The sequence below is a fragment of the Chiloscyllium plagiosum genome, chromosome 14 (genome assembly GCF_004010195.1).
Source record: "Chiloscyllium plagiosum isolate BGI_BamShark_2017 chromosome 14, ASM401019v2, whole genome shotgun sequence".
In the NCBI taxonomy this organism is placed as follows: Eukaryota; Metazoa; Chordata; class Chondrichthyes; order Orectolobiformes; family Hemiscylliidae; genus Chiloscyllium; species Chiloscyllium plagiosum.
Genome location: NC_057723.1, coordinates 80929990 through 80947168, shown reverse-complemented (window position 1 = coordinate 80947168; position 17179 = coordinate 80929990). Strand labels below are relative to the sequence as shown.

General features: G+C 44.0%; 1 protein-coding gene across 1 annotated transcript in view; it reads left to right on the top strand.

The window, feature by feature from the left end:
- LOC122556845 (acid sphingomyelinase-like phosphodiesterase 3b) overlaps window positions 1-16322 on the top strand; it is a 29211-nt gene extending 12889 nt beyond the window's left edge. The window contains exons 5-8 of the mRNA XM_043704090.1: window positions 2022-2191; window positions 4677-4857; window positions 9293-9426; window positions 14960-16322. Of these exons, the coding sequence (XP_043560025.1) occupies window positions 2022-2191; window positions 4677-4857; window positions 9293-9426; window positions 14960-15334 (860 nt within the window). The 3' untranslated portion in view covers window positions 15335-16322. The remainder of the gene's footprint in view (window positions 1-2021; window positions 2192-4676; window positions 4858-9292; window positions 9427-14959) is intronic.
- The last annotated feature ends 857 nt before the right edge of the window (window positions 16323-17179 follow it).

Here is a 17179-nt window from a genome sequence, read left to right as displayed (position 1 = left end):
AACTTTGTAGTGAATGAAACCTTTGAGGAGCAGGTGTGCATGCTGGAATGGATAGAGATAGAGGAAGCTGATGTGCTGAAAATTTTGTCAAACATTAAGATTGACAAGTCGCCAGGCCCGGACCAGATTTGTCCTCGGCTGCTTTGGGAAATGAGAAATACAATTGCTTTGCCACTTGCGAAGATCTTTGCATCCTCGCTCTCCACTGGAGTTGTACCTGAGGACTGGAGAGAGGCAAATGTAATTCCTCTCTTCAAGAAAGGAAATAGGGACATCCCTGGCAATTACAGACCAGTAAGTCTCACCTCTGTCGTCTGCAAGGTGTTAGAAGGGATTCTGAGGGATAGGATTTATGACCGTCTGGAAGAGCATGGCTTGATTAAATGCAGTCAACACAGCTTTGTGATGGGCAGGTCATGCCTCACAAACCTTATCGAGTTCTTTAAGGATGTGATTAGAAAAGTTGATGAGGGTCGAGCTGTGGATGTGGTGTATATGGACTTCAGCAAGGCATTTGATAAGGTTCACCATGGTAGGCTCATTCAGAAGGTCAGGAGGAATGGGAGACAGGGAAACTTAGCTGTCTGGATACAGAATTGGCTGGCCAACAGAAGACAGCGAGTGGTAGTAGAAGGAAAATATTCTGCCTGGAAGTCTGTGGTGAGTGGTGTTCCACAGGGCTCTGCACTTGGACCTCTACTGTTTGTAATTTTTATTAATGACTTGGATGAAGGGATTGAAGGATGGGTCAGCAAGTTTACAGGCGACACAAAGGTTGAAGGTGTTATTGACAGTATAGAGGGCTGTTGTAGGCTGCAGCGGGACATTGACAGGATGCAGAGATGGGCTGAGAGGTGGCAGATGGAGTTCAACCTGGATAAATGCGAGGTGATGCATTTTGGAAGGTCGAATTTGAAAGCTGAGTACAGGATTAAGGATAGGATTCTTGGCAGTGTGGAGGAACAGAGGGATCTTGGTGTGCAGGTACATAGATCCCTTAAAGTGGCCACCCAAGTGGACAGGGTTGTTAAGAAAGCATATGGTGTTTTGGCTTTCATTAACATGGGGACTGAGTTTAAGAGTCGTGAGATCTTGTTGCAGTTCTATAAAACTTTGGTTAGACCACACTTGGAATACTGCGTCCAGTTCTGGTCACCCTATTATCAGAAATATGTGGATGCTTTGGAGAGGGTTCAGAGGAGGTTTACCAGGATGCTGCCTGGATTGGAGGGCTTATCTTATGAAGAGAGGCTGAGCTCGGACTTTTTTCATTGGAGAAAAGGAGGAGGAGAGGGGCCCTAATTGAGGTATACAAGATAATGAGAGGCATAGATAGAGTCGATAGCCAGAGACTATTTCCCAGGGCAGAAATGGCTAACACGAGGGGTCATAGTTTCAAGCTGGTTGGAGGAAAGTATAGAGGGGATGTCAGAGGCGGGTTCTTTACACAGAGAGTTGTGAGAACATGGAATGAGTTGCCAGCAGCAGTTGTGGAAGCGAGGTCATTGGGGACATTTAAGAGACTGCTGAGGATCAGTGGTCGGCACAACATCGTGGGCTGAAGGGCCTGTTCTGTGCTGTACTGCTCTATGTTCTATAAACCTTGTGTTGAGTGATTTTTAACTTTATAGGTTAATGAATAGATAACACCATTGTCCAGGTGAGATGGCAGAGTTCAAAATACAACTTCCAGAGAGAAGAACCTGACGAGAAACAGCCATTTCTAAATCTTAGGTTTTAATGAGGTCTCCTCTCATTTTTTGAAATTCCGTTGGGGAAGGTGGCTACGCAGTGAACGAAACCTGCTGAAGGAAATTTAGGGATGGGCAAATGCCAGCAACGCTCAAATCCCAAGAACAAATAAAAGAAAAAAAAAAGTAGCAATTTACTGCCCACTGTCTTCCAGTGTTTATCACCTATCCATCTGCAGCCTTGCCTGCCCTCATGCCAAACCTTGCATGGTCTTTTCCCACCGTACGTACATGCTGATTGCACTCACCTCCTGCCGCGTTCACTTGCAGGTGCTTTCTACACAGAGAAGCTACTCCATCAGGAAGGACAGCGAATGATCGTCCTGAACACAAACTTCTACTACAACAAGAATGCACTGACGGTGGATCTCAGTGACCCTGCTGGCCAGCTCCAGTGGTTTGATGAAACCCTTTCAAGAGCCTCCACAGCGGGAGAGAAAGTAAGAGATGATGTTTGATCTTTGATTTAGAGTCATAGAGATGGACAGCACAGAAACAGACCCTTTCAATCTAACTCAACCCTGCTGACTAGATATCCTAAACTAATCTAAGCCCATTTGCCATATCCCTCTAAACCCTTCCTATTCACGTACCCATCCAGATGCCTTTTAATCCCAGAACTAGAGGGCATAGCTTTAGGGCGAGAGGGGAAAGATATAAAAGAGACCTAAGGAGCAACTTTTTCACGCAGAGGGTGGTGTGTGTATGGAATGAGCTGCCAGAGGAAGTGGTGGAGGCTGGTACAATTACAGCATTTAAAAGGCATCTGGATGGGTATATGAACAGGAAGGGTTTGGAGGGATATGGGCCAGGTGCTGGCAGGTGGGACTAGATTGGGCTAGGATATCAACAGTTTAACTCCCCCTCCTCCATCGCCGCTCCCTCACCCCCCGACGCCTAGATGAAGAACGCCTCATCTTCTGCCTCGGAACACTTCAACCCCAGGGCATCAATGTGGACTTCACCAGTTTCCTCATTTCCCCTCCCCCCACCTTACCCCAATTCCAACCTTCCAGCTCAGCACTGTCCCCATGACCGGTCCTACCTGCCAATCTCCCTTCCCACCTATCCGCTCCACCCTCTTCTCTGACCTATCACCTCCATCCCCACCTCCATCCACCTATTGTACTCTTTGCTACCTTCTCCCCAGCCTCAACCACCAACCGCCATTTTTCTCTCCACCCTGGAGGCTCCCTGCATCTATTCCTGATGAAGGGCTTTTGCCTGAAACATCGATTTTCCTGTTCCTCGGATGCTGCCTGACCTGTTGTGCTTTTCCAGCACCACTCTGATCTAAACGCTGGTTTAGGATATCTGGTCGGCATGGACGAGTTGGACCGAAGGGTCTGTTTCTGTGCTGTACATTTCTATGACTCTATGACTCGATAAATGTCCTACCTGCGAGCACTCGGCCCATATCCCTCCAAACCCTTCCTATTCATATACCCATCCAAATGCCTTTTAAATGTTGTAATTGTACCAGCCTCCACCACTTCCTCTGGCAGCTCATTCCATACATGCACCACCCTCTGTGTGAAAAAGTTGGCCCTTTTATATCTTTCCCCTCTCACCTTAAACCTATGACCTCTAGTTCTGGACTCCCCCACCCCAGAGAAAAGAACTTGTCTGCTCACCCTATTCATGCCCCTCATAATTTTGTAAACCTCTATAAGGTCACCCCTCAGCCTCTGATGCTCCAGGGAAAACAGCCCCAGCCTCTCCCTATAGCTCAAACATCCAACCCCAACAACTCCTTTGTAAATCTTTTCTGAACCCTTTCAAGTTTCACAATATCCTTCCGATAGCAAGGAGGACTCTATGACCAGAATTGAACGCAATATTCTAAAAATGGCCAAACCAACATACTGTGCAACTGCAACATGACCTCCCAACTCCTGTATTCAATGCTCTGACAAATAAAGGCAAGCATACCAAACACCTTCTTCACTCCCCTCTCCACATAGTAATACATAGAAGCCAGCACTGTTTAAAATAAAAAGAAACACACATTTAAACAGTAGGTGTCACAACAGTGTAAGTTCCGTACAGTCGACAGATTAATACAACATTCCAACTGGGACAATACCATGACTTTAAGAGGCATATTTTGTCTTTTTTTTATGAGGAAAGGTTGTGAGAGAGGTGCTGATCAGTGTACACACGGCCCATAAACAGTTCTTGAGGCCTTGGGGTTATTTTTAAAGTTGGAACAATAGAAGCAGCCTGAATGGGTGGGGGTAAGTTCCCAGAGAAACAGGAGTTTTAGTTTTAGTCTTTTCAGTAGCAGTTGCTTGGATCTTGAAGCTGGGTTTGGGAGCTGCAGTACATCCCTCCCTGCTACACTCTCTCTCTGAGTTTTCTCTTGATGTTCTTCCTCCTGGACTGGAGAATTGCCTGTGAGACAACCTATGTTACAGAATTTGCCTTTGCCAAGGGTGTGTTTATGAGATGTTACTATATTTGAACAGTTACTGTTTAGTCATTAAATAATTTATTATTCTGTTAAGTTTTTCAATAGAGTTAAGTTATTCCAATTTCTTCTTTATTTTGTTATATTTTAACCATAGGGTATGAATAAAGTGTGTTTTGCTTCAAATCTGGGAGTTTGACCAATCAAAATGCAACACCTGGCACTTATCTTTAAAATAAGAAAGGACGAGGGTCTGGGCTGTCTTCTGAATATATCTTGAGGGTGTTCAGTCTGGTCCATAACAAACTCACGATCACTACCCAGTGAAAATGTTTGCAAAAGGTTATAGGTCAGGAATGTCGAGTGATGGTCCTGTCATTAAATCATTAATCAACAGTTAGCAACACTAGGCTGGTGCATTTGGGTTGCCACTGGAGCGAGTTAGGTGAGACCTATAGGAATGTTCTGAGCCTTTGAGAACGGATGAGAATTAATATTTGAAACCCTATTGTCAGGTTTACATCATTGGGCATGTACCTCCTGGATTCTTTGAGAAGAAAAGGGGAACACACTGGTTCCAGGAAAAATTCAACAAAAGGTATATCGAAATCATCCAAAAACACAGCCAAGTGATAGCAGGACAGTTTTTTGGACATCAACACCGTGACAGTTTTAAAATCTTCTACTCCAATGACGGTACAGTATGGACAATTCTCTTCGTATTAAGTTCTGATTACTACTGAATTCAATCATTGTATGGATCAAGTTAAAGAGACATGGCAAGTGTATAATCTTATGCAGGGAGTGTCAAGTGAGCTCAGGTAAAACGGCCCTGTCTGTGTGATTCTCCCACTTAGCTTTCAGGATCAACAATTCACCTCATTGATTTGATTTGATTTGATTCATTTATTTTCGAATGTACCTAAGTACAGTGAAAACCTGTGTTTTGCGAGCAGTACAAGCAGATTGTAGCAAACAAGTTCAGATAGATCATAGTGTCTTAGACAGAGCGAGGTACATAAGGTTACACTGCACAGGAGGGGCACAAAGTAAGATCAACAGTGTTTGAAGTTAGAGAGTCCAATCATCAGCCTAACAATGACAAGGAACATGCTGTTCTTGAGCTTCAATCTTGAAGCACCAACCACAAATCACGTAAAGGATGCAACACTTCACTGTTATAAGTGTAGTACTGACTTAAAGACCTTGCAAAGGGGCTGTTAGATTTCTTGTATAGTTCAAGGCTTCCCAGTACACATCATGATACCGCTTTGCCATGGTTTTGTGCTATTAATGAGAACACAATGTGAATACACAGAAGCAGAACACATCCATCTTTATTAAAACCAAAAGAACTGAGGTTCCTGTAAATCAGAATAAAGACAGAAGTTGCTGGAAAAGCTCAGCAGGTCTAGCAGCATCTGTGGAGAGAAGTCAGAGTTAATGTGTTGGATCCAGTGACCCTTCCTCAGAACTGGTCTGAGGAAGGGTCACTGTGAAGACCCAGACCCCAGGAGAGGCCTCTCGTTTCTGCAATCGGTCAAATAAACACTTGGTCTGATTTCAGCAAGATTTAACAATTTATTACGACGCCAGGCATGGGTTATCCAGCAACACAGGGGTTAAGCATCTCTGTGTACTCTGGAAAAGTTGCTGTACTTCAGCTTAAACACAAGCAACTTTTATAGGTCTCTTAACAAACTGAACTGCCTTAATTGCAAAATTAATCCAATAAAATGTAATAAAACGACAAATAGACATAAAACTAAACCAATGATATTTCCTGGGAACTGACTTGTTTTGCGCTTCTTTATGTCCGGGACACCTGATTTCCAAGGTCAATGTAGGATACTTTAATAATGTCATATCTTACTTAGTTAATTCATACTATGAACAGGGCATTGTTTACTAATCTCTTTCAATTAGTTCAGGAATGTAGTTTTCATCAGTTAGATGCCATTATAAACAAAATTGTTAATTTGCTTCTAGAAGCCATTTTGTTATGTTATTTTATGTTACTTGCATTAAGAAGCATTTTGTAGTTAGTAAAAACATGCATTAAATGGTTGCTCCTGACAACAGCCTAAATCTAGACTTCAGATCAACTGGACCAAAACATTAACATCCATTATTATTGCCCAGTGTCAGCAGCAAGCTCTCTCAAATATGCTCAGAGGATGCAGAGTGAAGTCCCCATCCACGTTATACCATCATCACACTCGCATTTAATATTGCCCTCTCTCAGCTAAGATTGATGAGTGAATGACAACTTAGAGTTGTGAAATCGTGGAATGTTTAGTATTTGATTTGATATATTGTTGTCAAATGTACCAAGGTACAGTGAGAAGTATTGTTTTGCATGCTAGCCAGACAAATCATACCTTACACAAGTACATCAGGGTAACAACAGAATGCAGAATATAGTGTTACAGCTACAGAGAACGGGCAGAGAAAGATCAACTCTGATATATGAGAGTCCTCGGATGCTGCCTGACCTCCTGTGCTTTTCCAGCGCCACACTTTTCAACTCTGATCTCCAGTATCTGCAGTCCTGACTTTCTCCTAGCCATGGGAAACACAGAGTTACAGGGATGTGATTGGAACTTTGGAGGGTCTGTGAGGACTCGATGGGCTGGAAACGCACAGCTGGTCAGGCAGCATCCGTGGAACAGGAGAGTTGATGTTTCGAGTTTATTCTTCTCAGATGCTGCCTGACCTGCTGTGTGTTTCCAGAGCCACACTTTCTGACTCTGATCTCTAGCATCTGCAGTCCTCACTTTCTCCTAGTCTAATATATGAGAGGTCCGTTAGGGGAGAGGCTGAATTAAATCTGTTGGCACGTGTTATCAAATGTATTTTTTATTTTCTGCCCATTGGAAGAGATTTTAAATCGGCATGGGAGGGGTCTTTGATTATGTTGGCTATTTTCCCAAGGCAGCAAGAAGTGTGGATGGAGTCAGTGAATGGGAGGCTGATTTGTATAATGAACTGGGCTGCGTTCACAACTCTCTGTAATTTCTTGCAGTCTTGGTCAGAGCAGTGCCATACCAAGCCATGAAGCATCCAGATGGGATGTTTTCTATTGTGCATCTATAAAAATTGGTAAGAGTCATTGTGGGCATGCCGAATTTCCTCAGTAAGTAGAGGTGTTGGGGTGCTTTCTTGACTGTAGCATTCACATGGATGGACCAGGATGGATTGTTGGTGATATTTACTCCCAGCACCATGAAGCTCTCAACCATCTCCACCTCAACCTCATTGACACAGACAGGGGCATGTCCTCCACTCTGCTTCCTGAAGTCAATGACCAGCTCCTTCATTTTTCTGACATTGAGGGAGAGATTGTTAAGTTTACACCACGCCACTAAGCTGCCTATCTCTTTCCTGTATTCTGTCTTGTTATTTTTTTAAATCTGACCCTTCACGTGGCATCATCAGCAAGTTTGTAACTAAGAGTTGGAGCTGAATTTGGCCACACAGTGGTGAGTGTATAAGGAGGATAATAAAGGGCTGAGTACACAACCTTGCGGGGCACCAGTGTTGGGGATTATTGTGGAAGAGGTATTGATGCCTATCCTTACTGATAATGCGTCAGGAAGACGAGGATCCAGTTGCAGAGGGGAGGGGCAGAGTCCTAGGTCTTAGAGTTTGGAGATGGATTTTTTGGAATTGTGATGTTGAAGGCAGAGCTAAAGTCAATGAATAGGAGCCTGATGTAGGTATCCAGATGTTCCAGGGATGAGTGTACGGCCAGGGAGTTGGCATCTGCCAAGGGCCTATGGCAATGGCAGGCAAATTGCGGATTTCTTCCCACAGTCCAAAAATGTTCAGGTTAGGGTGGACTCAATTGTCCAGGATGTGCAGGCTAGGTGGGTTAGCCATGATGAAGGGCTTATTTCCGAACCCACACAGACACGGGGAGAACATGTAAACTCCACACAGTCGCCTGAGGCGGGAATTGAACCCGGATCTCCGGCGCTGTGAGGCAGTAGTGCTAACCACTGTGCCACCGTGCCGCCCACAAATAGAAGCAGCCTGGCTGGGTGTCACCAGTTCCCACAGACCAGGATTTCTAGTTTTTCTTCAGTTTTTAGGTTTAGCATTAAGTAGTTGTTGTTGGCGACTCAATAGGGCAGAAGATGCTGGAGGCTTGAAGAAGTATAAGTTAACTTTCCCCTCTCTCAGTTACAGCTAGAAGTTGAGATTTCTCTTTGCTGCTGCGTTACCTGGGAGACCAATCTATTTTTCGTAATTTGCTTTTTTGCCAAGGGGTGCGTTTATGGGATGTTGCTATATTGGAAGTTAGTTAGTAATAGTTACTGTATCGTTTCCACACTGTAAGTAATCTAATCTAATCTATTCTGTTACGTTTTCCAAAGAATTGTTATTCTAAGTTCTTCTTTCTTTTGTTGTATTTTAACTACAGTATTTTGTATAAAGTTGAGTAGATTGACCAATCAAATTGCTTCTGGAACACATTACCTTTGCCTTTAAAATAAGAAAACGTTAGGGTTCAGGCTATCTTCTTAATATATATTGATGGGGTCTGGTCTGGTCCGATACATAACAAGCTCCATCTTTGTTTCTTCAATCCCTACAATGTGGAAAAAGGCCAGTTGGTCCAACAAGTCCACACTGACCCACCCAAGAGCATCCCATATAGAGGTTTATAAAATCATGAGGGGCACGGATAGGGTGAATAGACAAGGTCTTTTCCCCAGGGTAGGGGAGTTCAGAATTAGAGGACACAGATTTAAGGTGAGAGGAGAAAAATTTAAAAGAGACTTAAGGGGCAACTCTTTCACCCAAAGGGTGGTGTGTGTATGGAATGAGCTGCCAGAGGATGTGGTGGAGGCTGGTACAATAACAACATTTAAAAGGCATCTGGATGGGTATACGAATACGAAGGGCTTAAAGGGATATAGGCCAAATGCTGGTAAGTGGGACTAGATGAGGTTGGGATATCTGGTCGGCATGGACAGTTGGACTGAAGGGTCCGTTTAATGCTGTACAGCTCTCTGACTCTATTGCCTCTTTATTTTTCTCCCGTCGATCTCCATACTAAAGTGCTTTTGAGTGAAGTTGATGATTGGCATTCGAACTAAAAAATGACAGAAGTATTTCATTGCAGGTTCTCCCATCAGTGCCATGTTTATTGCTCCGGCAGTAACCCCTTGGAAAACCACATTAGCCGGCTTACAGAAGGGATCACAAAACCCCGGGATTCGCCTCTTTCAATATGATGTACACACTCTGCAAATCTTGGTAAGAATCCATACACACCACACTGGCTGACTTAGCATATGTAATCTTGATGTTTGTTGAAACAATGCTATCTGGAAATTGATCTCCTCACCTCTGCCTGGAATGTATAGATGAGGGAGAGTTCCTCTCAACTCCTGCCATAACTTTAATAGTTCAGAAGAATTCACAGTGGCTACTTCTACTGTTTTATGAGTGCATCAGCTGAACCCTGTGACAATTCCTTCCCCATAATCGCTAGTTCCCAAGTTGCATCTTTTTATTTCTTCTAAGATGGTATCCTGCTCTTTGTTCCTGACCTGGTGCTTTAAGTTAGGTTGGCATCAAGGCACAATCATTGTCCTGTAAGAACTTTACCGTGACTGGGTAGGTTCAGATTAAGAGGCAGCTCCCTATAAATTCAGCATAACGTTGCTGTTTTCACGCAGCTAATGTCTACTAAAAGAAAATTTGAGAACAATCACTGGTACTATTGGGTGGCACTTGTAACCTGTAAGCCCTTGGCTTTCTTTGTGCACTGATCTCCTGCCCTGAGCCAAGAACAGGAAAAGTTTAGTTCTGTTTTCACTCTTTAATGGGTGTTCTTGGCTACACCAACATTTGATGCCCATCCCTAATTGTCTCTGAAAACATGGAGGTAAGTAGGATATTCTTGCCTCTCTCCGCCCTTTACCACCATCCCAGTCAAATTCGGATCATTAAAGTTCTCCATAACTACTCTCTAACTGCTGCAATTATTCAAACTTGTTCCTCTGATCCTTCCCACTGGTTGCTGACCTACAGAATACACCAAGCATCCTGCTCCTTACTCCCAGCCAAATAATTCCATCTTTGAGCCTTCTGGGACATCCAATTTCTCCATTACTGCAATACTCCTTAATTAACACCACCAGCCCTCCCCACTTTTGTCTTTTTCTATCTTTGTTGAACACCTCGTATCCTGGAATATTTAACACTCAGTCCTGCCCACATCATATCTTCACTTGACAATCTGTACCTGCAACTAACCAGTCTTATTTACCACAATCTATGCATTCACATATGTACACAACGATGCTAATTTAGACCTCTAAGGCTAATTACCTCTCCCAGTATTTGCAATTCATCTAGAATCATAGAATCCCGTGCAGTGTGAAAGCAGGCCATTCAGCCCATCAAGATTACACCTCCCCTCTGAAGAGCATTATTGGAGATATTGAGGTGGCTCAGTGGTTAGCACTGCTGCCTTACAGCACCAGGATCCCAGGTTTGATTTCAGCGTCAGGTGACTGTCTGTGTAGAGTTTGCACATTCTCCCTGTATCTGTGTGGGTTACCTCCGGATGCTCCGGTTTCCTCCCACAGTCCAAAGATGTGTAGTCAGGTGAATTGGCCATGCTAAATTGCCCATAGTGTTAGGTGCATTAGTCAGAGGGAAATGGATCTGGGTGGGTTACTCTTCGGAGGGACAGTGTGGACTGGTTGGGCTGAAGGGCCAGTTTCCATACTGTGGGGAATCTAATCTAATCTAATCATAGACCTACCTGCTACCCTATCCCTGTAACCGCTGCATTTCCCATGGCTAGCCCACCCACCTAGCCTGCACATCCTTGGACGCTACAAGCAATTCCCCGCAGCCAATCCACCCACCCGCACATCCTTAGACTTCGCAAGGAAACTGGAGCAAACCCATGCAGACACGGGGAGAACGTGCAATCTCCACACAGTCACCTGAGGACTAGAATCGTACCTGGGGTCCCTAGTGCTGGGAGGCATTGGTTCTAACCACTGAACCACCACAATATCTCCGATACCTGTGGGTTCCCACATCCCTGCTAAATTACTCAAAATCCTTTCCAGGAAAAATAGCACAACACCCCACAAGGAACACAGCCCTGACTCTGACCGGGGCAATCATCTGCATGGTCCCACCAACCCAGTCCCAGCGTGCCAAAAATCAAAAACTCTCCATCATCAACTTTTCAGCCGCACATTTACATGTCTTATCCCATTATTTCCGTGCTTGTTTACACTTCACTAGGAGTAGACCAAAGATAACTCCTTCTCAGTTCCTGATCTTCTACCTACCTCCTGAAATTCTGCCTGCAGGATTGCATCCATTATTCCACATATGTTGTCAGAGTCAACATGGACGTTGCCGCTGGATATCCACCCACCCTCCCTCCTCTCAACTGCTGAGTGACGTCCTTGGATCCTGCCCCCAGAGAGGCAACCTACCATTTTGGTTTCACATAACAGTCACAGAAATATGTATATGTTCCCTGACTGAACCATCTGTCACTATGTCTTTTCCAGTCTTCCTTGTACCTTGAAGTGAATTAGCTTTACTGTCACATGTACCCACCTGAGTACAGTGAAAAGTTAGGAGAAAGTGAGGACTGCAGATGCTGGAGATCAGAGCTGAAAAATGTGTTGCTGGCAAAGCACAGGCATCCAAGGAGCAGGAGAATCGACGTTTCGGGCATAAGCTTTTCCAGCAACACATTTTTCAGCTACAGTGACAAGTTTACAATCTTAGGTACAAGGTACCTAGGCACAGATTAAGTACAAATTCTTAGGGCTAAAAAATTAGAAAAATAAAGAAATAAAGTTCAGAATGACAGTCGTTCCAGAATATAATAAAGAAAAAAATAAGAGAATTTAAGACAGCTGATTCCATGGCTCTGGATTCAAGGACTCGACTCCCACCCTATCCCCCACTGGAATTGCGGGCCAGATGCTACACGTGCTGGTAAAAATGCTGCATTGAGTCACAGACTGACAGAAGCCATCGCAAGGAGACGGCGTCAAAAACAGGCCACTGAGAAAGGTGCCAGGTGCTCACAACTCAACCAGCCACAGCCTTGGCTCTGACTGCACTCCCCAGATGAACTGTCAGTACTGAGAACCGAATACAGACTAGGAGGATAATCGTGGGGGACCCATGCACTGCCTGTCAGGTGGTCTCCCATTCTTCCTCTCCAGCATGTTCTTTAAGCTGTGGACTGATCGCAAACGGAACCGTGCAGTCCAGACAACCAGAGGTGATTGCAACTGAAAACAAAAGGATATGTCTAATTGAGCTGCAAATGCGATTAGCAGATTCAACAAGTCAACAATTCAATATTACAACGTCTGCCTCTCTTTTTATTGGACAGCAACTATTGGTGCTAATTCTTCTCCCCCATCTTGCACTGCCTCTAGACCTATATTATTTCTTCACATATTAGATTATAGATTACATTACAGTGTGGAAACAGGCCCTTCGGCCCAACACGTCCACACCAACCCGCCGAAGCGCAACCCACCCATACCCCTACATTTACCCCTTACCTAACACTACGGGCAATTTAGCGTGGCCAATTCATCTGACCTGCACATCTTTGGACTGTGGGAGGAAACCGGAGCACCCGGAGGAAACCCACGCAGACACGGGGAGAATGTGCAAACTCCACACAGTCAGTCGCCTGAGTCGGGAATTGAACCCGGGTCTCTGGCACTGTGAGGCAGCAGTGCTAACCACTGTGCCACCGTGCCGCCCACTGTTCCGTTACTGTTTCCTTTAGAAATTGGAAATTAGTCCCATTTATTCCATAATAGCGTTGAACATTGTTAGTTTCACAATTATTACGAATGTAAGATCAGGAGCATTGTGTTCGGATGTGTTTGTCATGACAGACATTGCTATTCCTTCCACAAGAAAGGGTCAGAAGTCACATGACACCAGGTTATAGTCCAATAGGTTTATTTGAAATCACAAGCATTCGGAGCACTGTTCCTCCATCAGCTGAAGTGATTTGAAATAAACCTGTTGGACCACAACCCGGTGTTGTGTGACTTCTGACTCTGCCCACCCCAGTCCAACACTGGCACCTCCACATCATGGATACCACAAGAAAAGGCAGGGGAAGAAGATAGACATCAATAAATCAACTTCCAGATAAAAATGAGATTAACATTTCCAAAGCATTCCCACAAATGTTTTCCTGACGTTGTTGGATGTCTTTGGATGGAAGGAATCGCCTGGTAATTTAAAAACGCTTGATTCACACAGTAACAATTGCATAAACCCAGAGCAGCGACCAAAGAAAATAATGAACTTCATTATAAATGAGTACAACTTATTCAAAATACATATGAAAAATGTATGGCACTTGGTCAAGTTTCGTTCGCTCAGGGACAAGAGAAACATTAAAACCTCCTGGGAAATTTGGGATGCTGATTGGTTGAGACACAGCCATGGAGAATGCACCATGCTTTGGGCATTCTGAGAGTCTGTGGTGTTTTCTCCACAGTAATACTTTTTTAAATTCACTCCTAGGATGGGGGAGTTGTTGGCTGGCATTTATTGCCCATTCCCAACCACCCAGTTAATGGTCAATCACGTTGCTATGGCTGTGAAGTCACACGTAGACCAGACACTACTTTCTTCAGCTCTTGATAGAGAGTCATCTAGATTCTAAATGTTAGCTTGATGTCTCTTCATGGATACTGCTGACCCACTGTGATCTCCAGCATCTTTCTTCGTTTTTACTAGATTTTCCCAATAATCAAGAATGGTCTCTTGGTCATCATCAGACTTTTCATCCCAGATTTTTTATTGAATTCAAATTCCATCATTTGCCGTGACAGGATTCAAGCTAGAGTTCCCAGAACAGGATATTCTTACTACATTATTAAGCTGGTGAGGGTTAAGAAGAGATTTACCAGGGTGTTGCCAGGAATGAGGGGTTTGAGTTATAAGGAGAGGCTGGGACTCTTTTCACTGGAGCACACATGGTTGCAGGGTGACCTTATAGAGGTTTATAAAATCATGAGGGACATAGATAACGATTGGCAGATGTATTTTCACCCCTAGGGGTTGGAATTTCAAAACCAGGGGGCATATTTTTGAAGGTTGAGAGGAGAAAGATTTAAAAAATGAATGAGAGGCAATTTTATTTACAAAGAGCATTTGTGTGTGAAATAAACTTCCAGAGGAAGTGGCGGATGCAGGTACAATTACAAGATATTTGGGTAAGTACATGAATAAGAAATGATTGGAGATACAGGCTAAGAACAGGCAGATGGGGGCTAGCTTAGTTTGGGATTATGGACTGGTTGGACCGAAGGGTCTGTCCCCATGCTGCATGACTCTGTAAGCTTACTGGATGTCTGGGTTACTAATCCAATGACAATACCACTAGACCATCACCTCCCCAAAAACCAGTTACATAAATCAATATGAACTGCCAAGCTGTTAACACCCAAATTTCCACACATTACAAAATGTCGCCTTATTTGAAATTTGGTATGCTTACCGTTGTCCCAATGAGTGCAAAATGGCAAGCTTCAACAGTACGTCTCTTTCTTCAGCATGATTGAAGTAATTTTAACCTTACAGTGGCTGTCTCAAGTAGGCACAGAAAAGGGAATGGAAATCTGCAGCTTCACTGAACACAGCACATTTTGCATTGACACATTACAGCAGCTGTAGCGTATCCGTGCTACAAATGGAACATATTTTTCCACACTCAAAATTTACAGACAACTTGTTTCTCTGCTTTTTCCCATCTTAGGATATGGTGACCTATTATTTGAATTTAACTTTGGCCAATACCCAGGCTCCACTTTGGGAAGAAGAATACCGTTTAACAGAAGCCTTCCAAGTACACGATGGAACAGCTGGATCCATGCAAGCTGTGCTGGATAAATTGAGCCAGGACAAAGATTATTTGCAGAAATATTACGAATACAATTCAGTTAGTTACGACTTGGGTGATTGTGATGACTGGTGCCGGACTGATCACATTTGCGCAATTAGAGATGTCGATTATGCAAGGTACAAAAATTGTATCAAATCTGAAGGATCATCCACAATTAATGAAATGCATTTGCTGTTATGCTTTTTTGTGCTGTTGTGCAGCATGTTCTTTCCTTGCAACTTCACTTAAATGGAATTTTACCTCCTAGCATGCAAATTACTTCTTTTGATTTTACTGTTGATTTAATGGCAAAATAGTGAGATAAAGGTCACATGGAGCTTTAACACAGGATAGACCTTTTGGGTCAAAAGTCTTCTTTAACTGGTTCAAATTCTGTACTCACATACAAGCTCCCCATACGCAGTGCATGAAGGCACCACCAACTTTAATATTCGAACAGAGATGGTTTCAGCCTCAGCTCTTGAACCGATGGATGTTTTGTCCACCTCAAACATCGAGTGAAAACTGAAGATTGTCTTCTCAAAAGATGCAACTGCAGGATTCCATATATAAGCAATGAGCTTCATTTTCACACCTAGAACTCAAGTCATTTTCCAATTATAGATCAACACATAGATTCAGCCACTGCTCTTGATGATATAAAATGTACCTGCAAATGTTCAAGTATTTCTTTCAGGGGAGCTGTTGACTCAGTATTGTACATCAGCTATTTTAGTCCAGACAAAACCAGATGGCAGCTGTCACTTTGTCAAATATTATGGGACTAAGGCTCAATTTTCTTGATGATTTGAACTAGAATAAAAGCCTTTTTTTTTTGCAAAAAAAAAAAACACAATTCCAGTTGGCATCTTCCTTGAAGAACATTCTCAGATGCTGAAGGTGGTGAACTCCACTCCACCCAAATCCAATGAATAATCAAGTGATGGAGAGCCATTAAAAAACTCCAATCTTATGCAGAACACATCTGTTAAGATTCTCAGAAGATACGGGGTGGCCACAACAAACCCAGCGCTATATTATGAGCACTACCAGGTTCAAACCATTTTGATTTGTGAGATTCATCCAGCAATATAACCATTGCTCCGGGCTGAAGTCAAACCCCACCATCAGAATTTGTCAATTGAATTCAATAAATAGTACATATCCTTCATAAGCTATGATCAGTATTGATGACCATGAACCAATAGTATTGTAATATCCTGTCATGTTACAGAGTCGCGGAAGGAGTGGTCTTTCCGGAACGCTGATAGGGGAGGGGAGGGAAATATATCCCTGGTGGTGGGGTCTGTTTGGAGGTGGCGGAAATGACGAAGGATGATACGATGTATCTGGAGGTTGGTGGAGTGGTAGATGAGGACCAGTGAGGTTCTGTCCTGGTGGCGATTGGAGGGGCGGGGTTCAAGACGGAGGAGCGGAAAGTGGAGGAGATGCGGTGGAGAGCATCGTCAACCACGTCTGAGGGGAAATTGCGGTCTTTGAAGAAGGCGGCCATCTGGGTTGTTTGGTATTGGAATTGGTCCTCCTGGGAGCAGATGCGGCAGAGGCGAAGGAATTGGGAGAATGGAATGGCGTTTTAACAGGGGGTAGGGTGGGAGGAGGTGTAATCTAGGTAGCTGTGGGAGTTGGAATTGGTCCTCCTGGGAGCAGATGCGAGGAATTGGGAGAATGGAATGGCGTTTTAACAGGGGGTAGGGTGGGAGGAGGTGTAATCTAGGTAGCTGTGGGAGTCGGTCGGTTTATAGTAAATGATATATTTCCCTCCCCTCCCCTCCCCTATCAGCGTTCCGGAAAGACCACTCCCTCGTCAGGTCCACACCCCCTCGAACCCAACCTCCACTCCCGGCACCTTCCCCTGCAACTGCAAAAAATGCAAAACTTACGCCCACACCTCCCCCCTTACTTCCCTCCAAGGCCCCAAGGGATCCTTCGATTTCCGTCACAAATTCACCTGCACCTCCACACACATCATTTACTGCATCCGCTGCACCCGATGTGGCCTCCTCTACATTGGGGAGACAGGCCGCCTACTTGTGGAACATTTCAGAGAACACCTCTGGGACACCCGCACCAACC